Source organism: Ursus maritimus (assembly GCF_017311325.1).
Source record: "Ursus maritimus isolate PB19 chromosome X unlocalized genomic scaffold, ASM1731132v1 scaffold_X1, whole genome shotgun sequence".
Classification (NCBI taxonomy): domain Eukaryota; kingdom Metazoa; phylum Chordata; class Mammalia; order Carnivora; family Ursidae; genus Ursus; species Ursus maritimus.
The window spans coordinates 66,913,927-66,929,622 of NW_024423319.1; the positions used below are offsets into that span (position 1 = coordinate 66,913,927).

Genomic DNA, 15,696 nt, shown 5'->3' on the forward strand with positions numbered 1-15,696 from the left:
GATGGTTTTTCACTGTTGTTCCCTATTGTATCTCTGTAAGGAGCGAGGCCTTTGTATTCCCACATCAGTCACTGGATTCCTAGTCCCTAATTTCTAATTTAGAGTTATTTCAACTACTCCTATTATCAAACCATCCCAAAAGGGAGAAAGGCTTAAAGAAAAAAAAAAGATCATAGAGAAAAGTAGAAAAAAAATGGGCTCCAGAACCAATTCTGGATTCAAATCTTGAAATTTCTTTTACCAGTTATTTAACTATGGGCAAGTTATTTAATTTTTCTGAGCTTTGGCTTACCTTTTTGGAAAATGGTAATAAAAACACTTAGTTTGAAAGATTGTTTTGATTAATGAATCACTGAACACTACATCAAAAACTAATATTGTACTATATAGTGGCTAACTGAACATAATAAAAAAAAAAGAAATCGAATACAATCATGCACATAAAGCATCTTGCAGAGATTGACACAGAGTAAATACTGAATAAATGGAAATACTAATACTAATACTAATAGGGTAAATTATTGTGCACTGGTATGTTTGGTTTCCTCATTTGTAGGGTTGAGTGAATAAAAGTGAAGAGCTACCCAGAAGGGGAAAAGTCACTATATCTTTTCTATTACTCGGTAATTATAGGCACTCATCAGCATTTACTCCGATGAACAAATGTTTATTTAAAAGAATTTGTACAGACATAACACTCACTTTCAAGGAGCAGAGGAACTTTTTATATTATGAATAAACAAACACCGTGGCAACTTAAAACTACAGTTAAGAAAGGAAGGGAAAATATCCTCTTTCCCCAGCCAAGGACTGAGACTTGGATCTAAAGTCAACCCATATCTCTGTCCTTTAAGTCTGAGAGTGACATGACTAGAGATCTGATTTTGGTAGAGAGGAGAACTGTAGGGCCTGGGGAGTCCAGTGCCTTTTCTTTTGTAAGGGAAGGCCACCAAGAGAATCTATAGGAAAGGGGGTGGCCAGCAGCTGACCTGAGCTGAGACTGCCTTACAGAAGAGGGCAGACCCAAGAGAGGGAGAGATGAATGGAGCGGAAGTCCCACCCTCTTACATATATAAAATGATTGGCACTCACTTGATTCTCAACTCATGCCTCTAACCCCTAAGATATATCATTGAAAAAGTGCCAGAATGGTTTTGAACAAAATGTTTTTGAGCATTTGGCAACACAGGTATCAGCCTGGGGCCCCTCTTATCCTAAGGTAGCCCCTGCAGTAGAGCCCATTGATTTAGGCAGCAAGTTATTTAGGACTTGTGGAGTGGGTGTAGCTCTCTGATTTTACCGTCGGGAACTTTTGCCACCGATTTGAAAAATAAGGGTTATGGGAAAGGCCTGCAGTCTCAGGATCTCTAGACATAAAACCTGTACCTGAGAACTTTAGCATATCTGGGAGACTGGCATGAAAGTGAACTTCATAATAACAGCCAGGCCTCCTAAATTCATATGAAAAGGAGGGCTTGTCCAACTTACCTCTGGGCCTTGCTTAGATGAGATGAAATGAGGGGGCGTGTGGGAAAGATATATACACCAAGTCTACTGGGAAGTCCAGCAAGAAGACTGTTGTCCCTTCAGAGCCTAAAGCAAAAGTACAGGGAGGGGGCACACTGGAGCCTTAACCTGACACAAGAGCTTCCTCCAGCCCTCAGCCCTTAGGCCCCAGGCATCAGACACAAAAGGCAGAGAATCACATCTGGGCGTTCTGCCCTTCCCTCAGCTTCAAACAAGGGCAGGGGTTAAAATGTGGGTGGGAGAGAAGGGATCATCAGATACACTGTCATTAGCATCTGAACCATATCTCTTCTTAAGTCAGAAACCCCAAGAGAAGAAAGAATAAGAGCAAAGTGAGAGGGGTTGTGCTTCCATCACATTAAAAAGGAAACTCTGTAGAGGCGGGGTAGGGTGGTTTCAAATCAGGATATTAATCACTTTGGCCAAGGGGAGGGGTTATGTGTAGTAGAGCTCTATGTGTTCTCCATCTCTTCATTCATCCTGTTTCCGTTTTGGCTTTTTGGGGTTCCGGGACCGACTCTTGGCTTTGCACAGAGGACATATAGGTGCATTCCGGTGAATTTGCTGATGACATGACAAGCAGGCCTGGTGGGAGGACACAGGACAAAGAAAGTTAGTGATCAGATTCTTCTAGCCTATGGCTCAACCTTCTGATACCTAAGGGTCCAGAAAGCAATTGTGATTTCCCAATATTTTCCCAAACCATGATTTATGCTAATAAGCTACAAATGGTTTTTGCCCAGTAGAGATGTAGATAATTTCTGTTCCAAAGAAAAGATAATCACAAAGATTACAGTTTATTGCCCTGTAGGACATCAACCAGTTCTGTATTTAATTTTGCAAACTTATTTCAGCATTCCTTTCCTTTTCTTACTATATAGTTATCTGTTTCTCAAATGCTTTTGGAACCAATTTGTAATCCTGCTGACTCCCTCATTAACAACACATGCTCACTACATATTTGCACAAATCTTGTTTCTAACTTTTTTAAAATTATGCTTTAGCAGAGCCTGCCAACCTTACTGCATTGTAGCCCTTTGGGGAATATGAAGCAATAAAAACAGCTGGTCTGCTATAGCACATATACACCAACCCTTCCTCTGTCCCAAGCAAAGGCTGTTTTAGAAAGTCACCAAATAGGTAACTACAAAGCCCCAATCCTAGTCTTCCATGGGGCTGCTTGAAGATACCTTGCTTCCTCCACAACCCCTACCCAGCTCACTTACCTTCATAGGTGGGGGCTGCTGCCTGAAGGTGGCTGTCTGCCGAGTGTCCTGCTTTCTAGCCACTTGGAGTTGCTGGGCAGCAGCAGCTGCAGCGGCCAGAGACTCAGGGATCGGGGGCTCCTGAGGCTCTGTCTGCCACTCCGCTTTCTGCTTCTCAAAGTAACTTTGGAGATGAAAGACATTAGCTGGATCATTCTGAAAGCAAGGAGAACCTTGCCGCTCTTAAAGACTCCATGCCACAGAACCAAAGGGGTTGGGCTGTGGCTCACTATAGAAAGTTCCTGCACCCTCCCCAGCACAAGGTTCTTCTCCCTGGGTACCTGGGCCATTGTCTGCTGGGAAGGGTAATCCTCCTCCTCCTTGGCTCTGACAGATCCAGAAAATCAAGACTCGCAGGGCTAGCAAAGTCCTTAAAGGGCACTTGCCTACTGTTCATCCCATGTACCCTTGCAATATTCGCATTAAGAGTCCTCAGGCCTCTGTTGACACACTTCTAGGAATATGAAGCTCACCACTTCCACAGGCAGCCTGCTGTACTTTAAGGAAGTGTGCTTCCTTCTACTGAACTGAACTCTCTCTGTAAGGTGAGTGTAGTTCTTAATTCTGGGTCTTAAGATGAAGTTCCAGGCTAGCCCCTGGAGACCATGAAAGCCCAGCCTTCTATGTTTTCAAAGGTTTCTAGACACCCCTGCTAGACCTTGACTTTGGAAGTGACCTCTTAAGAGTCACTCACACCCCCCCCACACACACAGAGTCATAGACACAGTCTTGTGTTACCAAAATTGCACAAAGAATTAAAAAAAAAAACTACCTGGTAATACTAGTCTAACCATCCTTATTTTGATACATGGAGACTTGCCCAAGGTCCTACAATGAGTCAGTCACTGACAGGGCTGAAGCTAGGACTGGATACCATGGGTACCACTTTTAAACCAGGCTTTATGTGTGTATATGTGCCTCTGTATGTGTGCGTATATGTATGTGTGTGTGTTGTGTGTGTGTGTGTATGTGTGTTTGTTGTGTGTATGGTGCAGGGACAGGAAACAGGCAGCTTACTCCAAGGAGAGCTTCTCCTCCTCTTCACATAGGTCAGGGAGCCTCTGCAGGCCTAGAGTCATGCGTAGGGCATCCACATGTTCCTTCAGTGGCTTATACTCATCATGTAGCCGCCGGGTAGACTCTAGCAACTTATTTAGGTCATTCTCAGACTGTTTGATGGTGTTTTCCATCTGGAACACAGAGTGAGGTAGGTACAGAGAAAAGACACCATCATTCTCTACAAGGCTCTATAGCTAAGTGGATAAAATAGCCCAGGCTCCAGATCCAGACCAATCTATATGGTCAAGTCCTTCATTCACCATGTATTCTATGTGACTCTTGTCAAGCCTCAGTTTTTTTCATCTTTGTAATGGTGATAATAATAGTTCCTACTTCATATAGTCTTACGAAGACTCAGATATTGAATTCATATAAAGCTCTCAGTACAGGGGCTACCACAGAATAAAGGTTCAATAAATGGTAGGTATTATTCAAATATAGCACCTTAAAGCTAGAATGGCCCTTACAGCTTATTTAGTCTGCCCCCCCCACCATTTTACAGATCAGAGAATTGAGACTCAGAAAGAAAAAACTTAAGAAAATTCCCCACAGAAATACTTCTTAGGGGCAAAGCATAGACAAAGCCTTGGGGCTTAAGCTTCCAAGGCTGGTGGTTTTTCTCTTAGATCAGTGGTTTTCAAAATGTAGTCACCAAATCAGCAGCATTAGCATCACCTGGAAACTCATTAGGAATGCAATTTCTCAGGCATGGCTTCAGACATATAAAAAGCAGAAATTCTGGGGTGGAGTCCAATAATCTATGTTTTAAGAACCTCTTCAGATGACTTTGATTCATGTTTAAGTTTGACATCCACTGGCTTAGATTTTCAGCCCCTCTGTGGCTAATGTTTTGTTATTTGTATTGGCTTTATATCCTTTGTTAGCGGGCAGCAGCTCATGAAACCCTGGAATCCTGTGATCTTGTGACACAGAAAATACCAAGTACCTACTGTCCAAATCACATTAATATTTCCTTTAAGATCCTAGGCTTGCCAATACCAGGAAATAAGCATCGCCATAGAAATGAGTTTCCCAAGAATAGAAACAACTCCTTCAAATGTAGTTTTTAAAAATGTTTCTCATTGTCCTAGGCTGTAAGGATTGGAAAGGACCTTATAAGACAGCACCTTCAACTTTCCTCCTGGTGCATCAGCACTGCAGCCCAGACAGGTGATCATTCACTCTACTTGAATAACTCCAAAAATTGGGGAACTTATCACCTTAGCAGGCAGTTCATTCCCCATGTTCCAAGTATCTCCAAAAGAGAGACTCTAATGAGGAAGCTACACTTTAGTAGGCTGGCAGAGATTGTTTAGCATACCTGGAAGCTTTGGAGCCCTTTGAGCTAGACCCCAGAGGCAGCTGGCTGCTCTGCTTTACCCCAAGGCTAGCTCTCAAATCCCAAACTCCCAGGATGAGAGCACATTAGTGCTAAAAGAGACCTTAGAGGTGAATGAAACCCTGTCATAGTAAAGAGAGAAAATGAGGCCCAGGAAAAAAAGGAACTTGTCGAGTGATATACAGTCAATCAGTGACAGACCTAGAGCTAGATCTCAGAACTCCTGGATTCTTCCATTCCACCACAGCCTGATGCTTACTTCCCCAAATTGGTCACAGCCACATCTCAAGGAGAGACCACAGTACTCACTACTGTCTATTCCTCAAAGGGCCCAGCCACATACCACATTGATATCAGCATGGATCAGTCGGAGTTCCTCCACATGGGCCATCTTCTCCTGTAGCAGCAGGTCCATCTCCTGCTTGTATTCTTTCAGGTGCCTCTCCTCTGATTCAAGGGCCTCAAACTCAGCCTTCAAACGTGCCTTGATCTTCTCCATCTGCAGGGTCTTGTTCCTGCAATTACCAAAAAGCAAGAAACAGACGAGCAGGAAAGGGAGGAAAATGGGAATGCAGTACAGATTTAGGCCCTGAGCCAGGGCTATTTTCTAAGCCATCTTTCTAAGCTTTTCTTTCTCCAGGCAGATCCAACATGAAGCATCCCCCCACATTTAGAAGATCCTTTATTCTAAGATTGAAGCTCAGTGGGTCTCAAAAGGGGATAATTTTATTCCTGTATGGGACATTTGCAAACTTGGATCTTTGAGAAACTCTTAAAGGTCAACTGTCCATTGCATTTTCTACAATGATGAAAATTTTCTATACCTATACTTTCCCATAGAGTAACCACTAGGCACGTGTAGCTACTGGGTACTTAAAATGTGGCTAGTGCAGCTGAAGAACTGAATTTTGAATTTTATTTAATTTTAATTAATTTTTTAAATAATTTTTATTATGTTATGTTAGTCACCATACAATATACCCTTAGTTTTTGATGTAATGTTCCATGATTCATTATTTGCATATAACGCCCAGTGCACCATGCAATATAGTGCCCTCCTTAATACCCATCACCGGCCTATCCCAATCCCCCACCCCCCTCCCCTCTGAAGCCTTCAGTTTGTTTCCCCGACTCCACAGTCTCTCATGGTTCATTCCCCCTTCTGTTTACCCCCCCTTCATTCTTCCCTTCCTTCTCCTACTGATCTTCCTACTATTTCTTATGTTCCATAAATGAGTGAAACCATATGATAATTGTCTTTCTCTGCTTGACTTATTTCACTTAGCATAATCTCCTCCAGTCCCGTCCACGTTGCTGCAAATGTTGTGTAATCGTTCTTTCTGATAGCTGAGTAATATTCCATTGTATATATGGACCACATCTTCTTAATCCAGTCATCTGTTGAAGGGCACCTCGGCTCCTTCCATGATTTAGCTATTGTGGACAATGCTGTTATGAACATTGGGGTGCATATGGCCCTTCTCTTCACTATGTCTGTATCTCTGAGGTAAATACCCAGTAGTGCTAATTTTAATTAATTTAACTTTAAACAATCATATGTGGTTACTTGGACAGCACAGCTCTACAGGGTCTACTCCTTGGTTCCAGAAGAGGAAGGGGAATGGAATAACTATAGCTCATTTCTTTTCCAAAAAAATAAAACCTGTATCTGGTTGTTAAACCCCAATTGTATACTCTGGTTCAGTAATCTCACACCTGTGAATTTTTTTTCTTTTTTTTTTTAAGATTTTATTTATTTCTTGGACAGAGAGAGACACAGTGAGAGGGGGAACACCAGCAGGGGGAGTGGCAGAGGGAGAAGCAGGCTTCCTGCCAAGCAGGGAGCCTGATGCAGGGCTCGATCTCAGGACCCTGGGATCATGACCTGAGCCGAAGGCAGATGATTAAGGACTGAGCCACCCAGGCGCCCCCTGTGAATTTTTTCTAAGGAAATAATTAAGGGAAACAGAAAGTTAATACACAGGAATGTTCATTCTGGACTATGAGCAAAATTACGATATTTAGGAAGCCATTAAAAGGAATCACTATGAAGACTTGTGACATGGAAAATGTTGAAGATATGATACTCAATGAAAAAGTATATTACACTTAGGTTGCGTTTTTCAAAATACACATGCACAAAATATACTGGCACAGTTTCAAGGACTTTTAAGACCATTTGAAGCCTGCCTAAGTGAAAGCGCCACAAAACTTCGGAAGGAGGCCCCTCTAGAGCATATTGTTATCATCCCACTGGCTCTCTCTACTCTCTGTTTTTCAGGTACTGCCTAGCTGTTATCCATCACTCAGATTTGGCATCTCCTTTCTTCTGCATCAGTACTTGGCTTTCACCTTTGCTCCAGCCCATCCCCACCTCTTGTTCTACACCCTAGACCCTGGCCTCTGACATTAGCTTGTTTCTGTCTTTAGTCTCTCTCTCCTGTGGTTCCTGCTTAAAGAGGTGACCTTCAATGGCACAGAACCACAAAGAGAATTGTGTTAGATGGACAGGATAATGAGAGAAATTTTTCTTTCTTTATTCAAAACTTCTTTTCATGTTATTATATTTTGTTAACCTTAGAAAAGGGTAAAAAAAATATGGGTGTTATTATCCCATTTGTAAAAAAAGGAAATTGAGGTTCAGGGTAGTAACTTGCCCAAGACTACAGAACTAGTAAATGGCATGTTGACATTTGAATGGAGGGCTCTCTAACACCACCCACTATTCCACACTGCCTGAGTGGAGTTGCCCAGACTAATGAGCATAAACATATTGAGGGTTCTTGGAATACCTGTTCAACTGTCTTGCAGAGGATGAAACTGACTTGTATTGGACAATTAATTAACCATTTAGAGCACCTCCTATTTAGACTTCCATTTACCTCCTCTAGGTTACATGCAGAGCAATCTGAACATCACCTATCCTTATCCCAATTTACATTTGAGAAATTAACAAGATTTAAAGTCATACAGTATATCACACTAAGTCATACAGACAGTTTGTGGCAGTGCTCACCCTACGACCCATTTCTGTAAGCAGAGCAATATTACAAAAGGAACACAAACTTTAATTTCAGACCTGGGTATAAATCTGGTTTCTGCCCTTGACTGGCTATTTGGTTTTAGACAATAATAGCAACAGCTGTTATATGCAACTGATGAATTATTGAACACTACATCTGAAACTCATGATATACTATATGTTGACTAATTGAATTTAAATTTAAAAAAAAGAAAAAAGGGGGAGGCAGTATAGCAGCAGAGTAGGGGACCTTGTTTCATTTGGTCCCTCACATTTAGCTCGATATCTATGAAACCATTCTGAACACACACGAATTCAGCCTGAGATGTAAGAAAATATATCTGGAACTCTACAAGCAGAAAAACAACTGCTTTTTGCAAGGTAGGAAGTGCAGAATTATGAATCTTTAGGGAATATTGGAAGATAAAGGGAAGGGGGAGGGAGCTTCCATAAGCTACCTACCAGAAAGTGATGTAACACCAGAATGCAAAATCAGAACCCTCAGAAATCTGATCCAGTGAGAGACATTCCTTTCTGAAAGGGGCACAGGGAATTAAAAGAGCAGAATACTAGGTGCATCATTGTTGTCTCAGGATCCCAGGAGACACAGAAAGAACAGGGGTGCCTGATCCAATAGAGTGCCCATGCAATGGAGCAGGGAAACTGGTTATGGTCAGTGAGCCCAGAAGGGACCATCAGCTCTGGTTGCCATAAACTGCAAGCCAGGCCAGTAGGTAGACTGCTCTCTTCCTGAGCATCCTGAAAAGGACTGGAACATGCAGGCCATTTAACATCCCGTGGGAGAGACGAAACAGCTGTGCCCATGACTGGGCAACAGCTCTCAGGGTGGCAGAGGCCCCAGAAAGGACAGTAGAATGGCATAGAGCCCTGACCTGGGAACAGTGGAGCAGGGTGCACATGAGACCCCCAAAAGCTCACAGTCACAAAGATACAAAGTGAAGTGTCAATTCTTGAGCCCTGGGGACTCCCCCCAGGGAGCATTGCAGTGGGGGCAAATCATGAGAGTCTGCAGATTTGGTGAACACAGAAGTGGAGATGGTTTGACCTGGAGGGTTTACTGAAGAAGGAGGACTGCAATCATGAAGCTCTGGGCCAGAGATCCGGGCACAGACATTTTTGCTCTGACCCTCTGAAGAGGTGCAGAAAGCCACCAGGGAACAAAAGCCAGAGAGAGGACCAGCTCACCTTGAGCCCATCCCCCTGACAAGGGGTGGGGCAACTCTGCCCCAGCAAAGATACCTGAGAAACAAATCAGCAGGCCCCTCCCCCAGAAGACAGACTGGAAAAACAGGCAAATGACAAGCCTATAGATATCACAGGATTTAAAAGTCCAGCATCAGGGGAAAACAATATATTGAGCTCCAGGTGATTCCTCCTGAAATGTTTATCCTTCAGTCTAAAATTTTACATTTCTTCTTCTTCTTTTTTAACCTTTTTCCTGTTACAACTAGATTCTAATTTTACCAACTTAGGTTTTTAAGTCACTTCTTACTTTTTTTCCCTCACATCTACATTTTATAGATTTATGCCTCACTCTACTCCTTTTTTCACTTTACCCAATTATATATATATATATAATATATATATATATATACAAGTGTCCACTTTCTTTGCAATTTTGGGATGTAGTATCCACTAACACACAACCAAAAGTCACTCAAGAACAAGATCACCCTGCTTTGTCCACCCTGTGAGACTATAGTCTCTGCCCCGCCATTTGTGTGTGTGTGTGTGTGTGTGTGTGTGTGTGTGTGTGTGTGTTTTATTTTAATGTTTTTTATTATGTTAGTCACCATACAGTACATCCCTGGTTTCTGATGTAAAGTTCGATGATTCATTAGTTGCGTATAAAATCCAGTGCACCATGCAATATGTGTCCTTCTTACTAACCATGACCAGTCTATCCCATTCCCCAAACCCCTCCCCTCTGAAGCCCTCAGTTTGTTTCTCAGAGTCCATAGTCTCTCATGCTTCATTCCCCCATCTGATTACCCCCCCTTTCTTTATCCCTTTCTTCTCCTACCGATCTTCCTACTTCTTATGTTCCATAGATGAGAGAAATCATATGATAATTGTCTTTCTCTGCTTGACTTATTTCATTTAGCATTATCTCCTCCAGTGCCGCCCATGTTGCAGCAAATGTTGAGAACTCGTTCTTTCTGATAGCTGAGTAATATTCCATTGTATATATGGACCACAACTTCTTAATCCAGTTATCTGTTGAAGGGCATCTCGGTTCCTTCCACGATTTAGCTATTGTGTGGACAATGCTGCTATGAACATTGGGGTGCATATGGCCCTTCACTTCACTCACGTCTGTATCTTTGGGGTAAACACCAGATTGCAATGGCTGGGTCATAGGGTAGCTCAATTTTTAACTTTTAAGGGAACTCTTAATATTGTTTTCCAGAGTGGCTGGACCAAACTTCATTCCCACCAACAATGTAGGAGGGATCCCCTTTCTCCACATCGTCTCCAACAATTGTTGTTTCTTGCCTTGTCTATTTTTGCCATTCTAACTGACGTAAGGTGGTATCTCAGTGTGGTTTTGATTTGAATTTCCCTGATGGCTAATGATTTTGAACATTTTTTCATGTGTCTGTTAGCCATTTGTATGTCTTCATTGGAAAAGTGTCTGTTCATATCTTCTGCCCATTTTTTGATTTGTTTATTTGTTTCTCGTGTATTGAGTTTGAGAAGTTCTTTGTAGATCTTGGATACCAGTCCTTTATCTGTAGTGTCATTTGCAAATATATTCTCCCATTCCGTGGGCTGCCTCTTAGTTTTTCTGACTGTTTCCTTGGCTGTGCAGAAACTTTTAATCTTGATGAAGTCCCATAAATTCATTTTATCTTTTGTTTCTCTTGCCTTTGGGGATGTGTCATGAAAAAGGTTGCTTTGGCCGATGTCGTAGAGGTTGCTGCCTATGTTCTCCTCTAGAATTTTGATGGATTCCTGTCTCACATCGAGGTCTTTCATCCATTTGGAGTTTATTTTTGTGTATGGTGTGAGATAGTGGTCAAGTTTCATTCTTTTGCATGTAGCTGTCCAATTTTCCCAGCACCATTTATTGAAGAGACTGTCTTTTTCCCACCCGATGTTTTTTCCTGCTTTATCAAATATTAGTTGCCCAAAGAGCTGAGGGTCCATTTCTGGGCTCTCTATTCTGTTCCATTGGTCTATGTGTCTGTTTTTGTGCCAGTACCATGCTGTCTTTGTGATCACAGCTTTGTAGTACAGCTCGAAATCCGGCATTGTCATGCCTCCAGCTTTGTTTTTCCTTTTCAACAGTTCCTTGGAGATTCGGGGTCTTTTCTGGTTCCATACAAATTTAAGGACTATTTGTTCCAGTTCTTTGAAAAATGTCCTCGGTATTTTGATCGGGATAGCATTGAAAGTGTAGATTGCTCTGGGTAGCATGGACATTTTAACTATGTTAATTCTTCCAATCCATGAGCATGGAATATCTTTCCATCTTTTTATGTCTTCCTCAATGTCTTTTAAGAGTGATTTATAGTTTCTAGAATATAGGTCCTTTACGTCTCTGGTTAAGTTAATTCCAAGGTAACGTATGGTTTTTGGTGCTATTGTAAATGGGATGGATTCCCTGATTTCTCTTTCTTCGTTCTCGTTATTCGTGTACAGAAATGCAACTGATTTCTGAGCATTGATTTTGTATCCCGCCACGTTACTGAATTGCTCTATAACTTCTAATAGTTTGGGAGTGGCTTCTTTTGGGTTTTCCATATAGAGTATCATGTCATCTGCAAAGAGAGACATTTTGACTTCTTCTTTGCCAATTTGAATACCTTTGATCCCTTTTTGTCGTCTGATTGCTGTTGCAAGGACTTCTAGTACTATGTTGAATAATAGTGGCGAGAGTGGGCATCCTTGTCGTGTTCCTGATCTTAAGGGAAAGGCTTCCAGCTTTTCCCCATTGAGAATAATATTTGCAGTAGGCTTTTCATAGATGGCTTTTATGAGATTGAGAAATGTACCTTCTATTCCTACACTCTGAAGGGTTTTAATCAGGAAAGGATGCTGTATTTTGTCAAATGCTTTTTCGGCATCGATTGAGAGGATCATATGGTTCCTGAGTCTTTTCTTGTTGATATGATGTATCACGCTGATTGATTTGCGAATATTGAACCACGCTTGCATCCCAGGTATGAATCCCACTTGATCGTGATGGATAATCATAGGTGGTTTTTATGAGATTGAGGAAGGTACCCTCTATCCGTACACTCTGAAGGGTTTTAATCAGGAAAGGATGCTCTATTTTGTCAAATGCTTTTACTGCATCAATTGAGAAGATCATATGGTTCCTGAGTCTTTTCTTGTTGATATGATGCATCACACTGATTGATTTGCAAAGGTTGAACCACGCTTGCAACCCAGGTATGAATCCCACTTGGTCATGTGGATAATCCTTTTAAAGTGCTGTTGGATTCTATTAGGCAGGATCTTGTTGAGAATTTTGGTGTCCATAATCATTAGGGAAATTGGTTTGTAATTCTCCTTTTTGATGGGGTCTTTGCCTGGTTTGGTGACCAAGGTAATATTGGCCTCATAGAATGAGTTTGGTAGCTTTCCTTCTGTTTCTATTTTTTGAAATAGCTTTAGGAGAATAGGTATTATTCTTCTTTAAATTTGGTAGAATTCCCCAGGAAAACCGTCCGGGCCTAGAGTTTTGTTATTTGGAAGGTTGTTTATCACTGACTCAATTTCTTCATAATTAATTGGCCTGTTTAAGAAATCAAGTTCTTCCTGTTTCAGTCTTAGTAGTTTATGGGTTTCCAGGAAGGCCTCCATTACTTCCAGATTGCTTAATTTATTGGCATATAGCTGTTGATAAAATTTGTAATAATCCTTTACAATTTCATTGGTGTTCATCGTGACCTCTCCTTTTTCATTCATAATTTTATTAATTTGGGTCCTTTCTCTATTCTTTTGGAGAAGCCTTGCCAGCGGTCTGTCAATTTTATTGATTCTCTCTAAGAACCAGCATCTAGTTCTGTTGATTTGCTCTACTGTACTCCTGGTTCCTAATTCATTGATTTCTGCTCTAATCTTGGTCAACTGCTTCCTCGTGCATGGATTAGGCCTGTCCCTCTGTTGCTGTTCCAGCTTCTTGAGGTGAGAATATAAAAACTGCATTTTAGATTTTTCTATTCTTTTGAGTGAGGCTTGGATGGCTATGTATTTCCCCCTTAGGACTGCTTTTGCAGTATTCCATAGGTTTTGGACCATTGTGTTTTCATTCCCATTGGTCTCCATAAATTGTTTAAATTGATTTTTGATTTCCTGGTTTATCAAGTCATTTCTGAGCAGGATGGTTCTTAGTCTCCAAGTGTTTGAGTTTCTTCCAAATTTTTCCTTGTGGTTGAGTTCCAATTTCAGAGAGTTGTGGTCTGAAAATATTCAGGGAATACTTTCAGTCTTTTCGTATAGGTTGAGACCTGTTTTGTGAACCAGAACGTGGTCTGTTCTTGAGAATGTTCCATGGGCATTAGAATAGAATGAGCATTCTTTGGTTCTGGGTTGTAGTGTTCTATATATATCTATGAGGTCCAACTCGTCGAGTATGGCATTCAAAGCTCTTGTTTCTTTACTGATTTCTTGCTTAGGTGATGTATCTATTGCTGATAGGGGGGTGTTGAGGTCTCTTAATATTAGTGTATTTTTATCTATATGTCTATTTATTGTGGTTAAGAGCTGGCTTGTGTATCTTGCTGCTCCCCTGTTGGGGGCATAGTTATTTATAATTGTCATATTCACTGTTGGATACATCCTTTAAGAATAATATAGTGGCCTTCTGTGTCTCTAACTATAGTCTTTAGTTTAAAATCCAATCTGTTATGAGAATTGCTACCCCAGCTTTCTTTTGAGGTCCATTGGTGTGAAAGATGGTATTTCACCCTTTTACTTTCAGTCTGAATGTATCCTTAGGTTCAAAATGAGTCTTCTAGACAGCAAATGGATGGGTCATGTCTTCTTATTCAATCTGCAACCCTGTGGCGTTATAGGAACATTTGTGCCATTTACATTGAGACTGATTATTGAGAGATATGATTTTAATGATGCCATGTGGCCAGTAAAGTCTTTGTTTCTATATATTATGACTTTCTGTTTTGTATCACTCTTGGGGTCTTTTTACTTATATAGAACCCCCTTTAATATCTCCTGTAGGGCTGGTTTCATGGTTATGAATTTGGTCAATGACTGGCGATTCTGGAAGGTCTTTATCTCTCCATCAATTCTGAATGACAGCCTTGCTGGATAAAGGATTGTTGGCTGCATGTTTCTCTCTGAAAGAGCTTTAAAAATGCCCCCCCCCCACAACCCTTTCTCTCATTCCAGGTCCGTGTAGACATGTCTGCCGTAATTCTGATACCTTTGCTTTGGAACATGAGAAATTTCTTTGCCCTTTCAATACTGTATCCTTGGATCTAATATTTGCGAAATGCACTATGACGTGACGTGGTGTAGGTTTGTCATGGTTGAGCTTGGGAGGGGTCCTCTCTGCCTCTTGGACATGAATGTTTGTTTCCCTTGCTAGATTAGGGAAGTTTTCAGCTAGAATTTGTTCAAATATCTCTTCTAGACCTCTGTTTTTCTACACCCCCTCGGGGATGCCGATGATTCTGACATTGGAACATTTCTTTAAGTCAGTAATCTCCCATAACCTGCATTCTTGAGAATGGATTTTTTTGAGCCAAGTTTCTGTCTTAGCTTTCTCTTCTACTAACCCATCCTCTAATTCACTGATACGTTCTTCTGCCTCATTCACCCTGGCCGTCAGAGGATCTAGTTTTGACTGCATTTGGCTCATAGAATTTTTAATTTCTGCCAGATTCACTCTCATTTCCGCCCTTAGAGATTCTATATTCTCTGTAACATTTTCGTTAATACTTTTTTCAAGTCTACACATCATCTTGACTATTGTTACTCTGAACGCCATTTCTGATAATTTGGTTGTATCTATATCCATTAGTTCTGTGGCAGAGGCCACAGACGCATTGTCTTTTCTTTGCTGGGGGGGATTTCTCCTTCTCTTTATTCTGATGAGGAGAGGTTGTGGGGTTGTCCAGAGCCCAGATTATTGACTAGGGCCCAGGCATTGTGCACTCGTTTTATAGGGACCTTAGGGATGTGGGCTTCTTGATTTTTCAGTCGGCCTTCTGGGTGAGGGGCCTGCCACGCCAATACTCAAGCAACCCTGTTTAGGTAGAGTCTCCGTGTCCCCTGCAAGGGGGTTGGGGATGGGCACACTGTGATCTGGTATTTCCAGGCTTTTGTTCTCTGGCGGCTTTCCCTGGCGGTTTGCTGTGCCTCTTCTGATAGTCAGAGCAGCAGTAGCTGAATCTCAGCCTCTGTCTCAGAACAGAGTGATCTCAGACCTCTCTCCACTGGTATTCTGGCCACTTTAACTCTGTTTCTGTTGGTGCTGCTCAACCCTGCAG

The 15,696-nt window shown here is 41.6% G+C and overlaps 1 protein-coding gene across 7 annotated transcripts in view; it reads right to left on the reverse strand.

Moving 5' to 3' along the window:
• Positions 1 to 1,920: 1,920 nt before the first annotated feature.
• The window catches only part of ZC4H2 (zinc finger C4H2-type containing), a 51,100-nt gene continuing 37,324 nt past the window's right edge, over positions 1,921 to 15,696 (reverse strand). For 6 of the 7 annotated variants that reach the window (XM_008710684.2, XM_040630626.1, XM_040630629.1 and 3 more), the window contains 4 exons: positions 5,534 to 5,705; positions 3,810 to 3,982; positions 2,754 to 2,916; positions 1,921 to 2,112 (listed from right to left, as the gene is read on the reverse strand). In XM_008710684.2, the coding sequence (XP_008708906.2) occupies positions 1,999 to 2,112; positions 2,754 to 2,916; positions 3,810 to 3,982; positions 5,534 to 5,705 (622 nt within the window). In that variant the 3' untranslated portion in view covers positions 1,921 to 1,998. The remainder of the gene's footprint in view (positions 2,113 to 2,753; positions 2,917 to 3,809; positions 3,983 to 5,533; positions 5,706 to 15,696) is intronic. The other variant, XM_040630631.1, reaches the window with a different exon arrangement.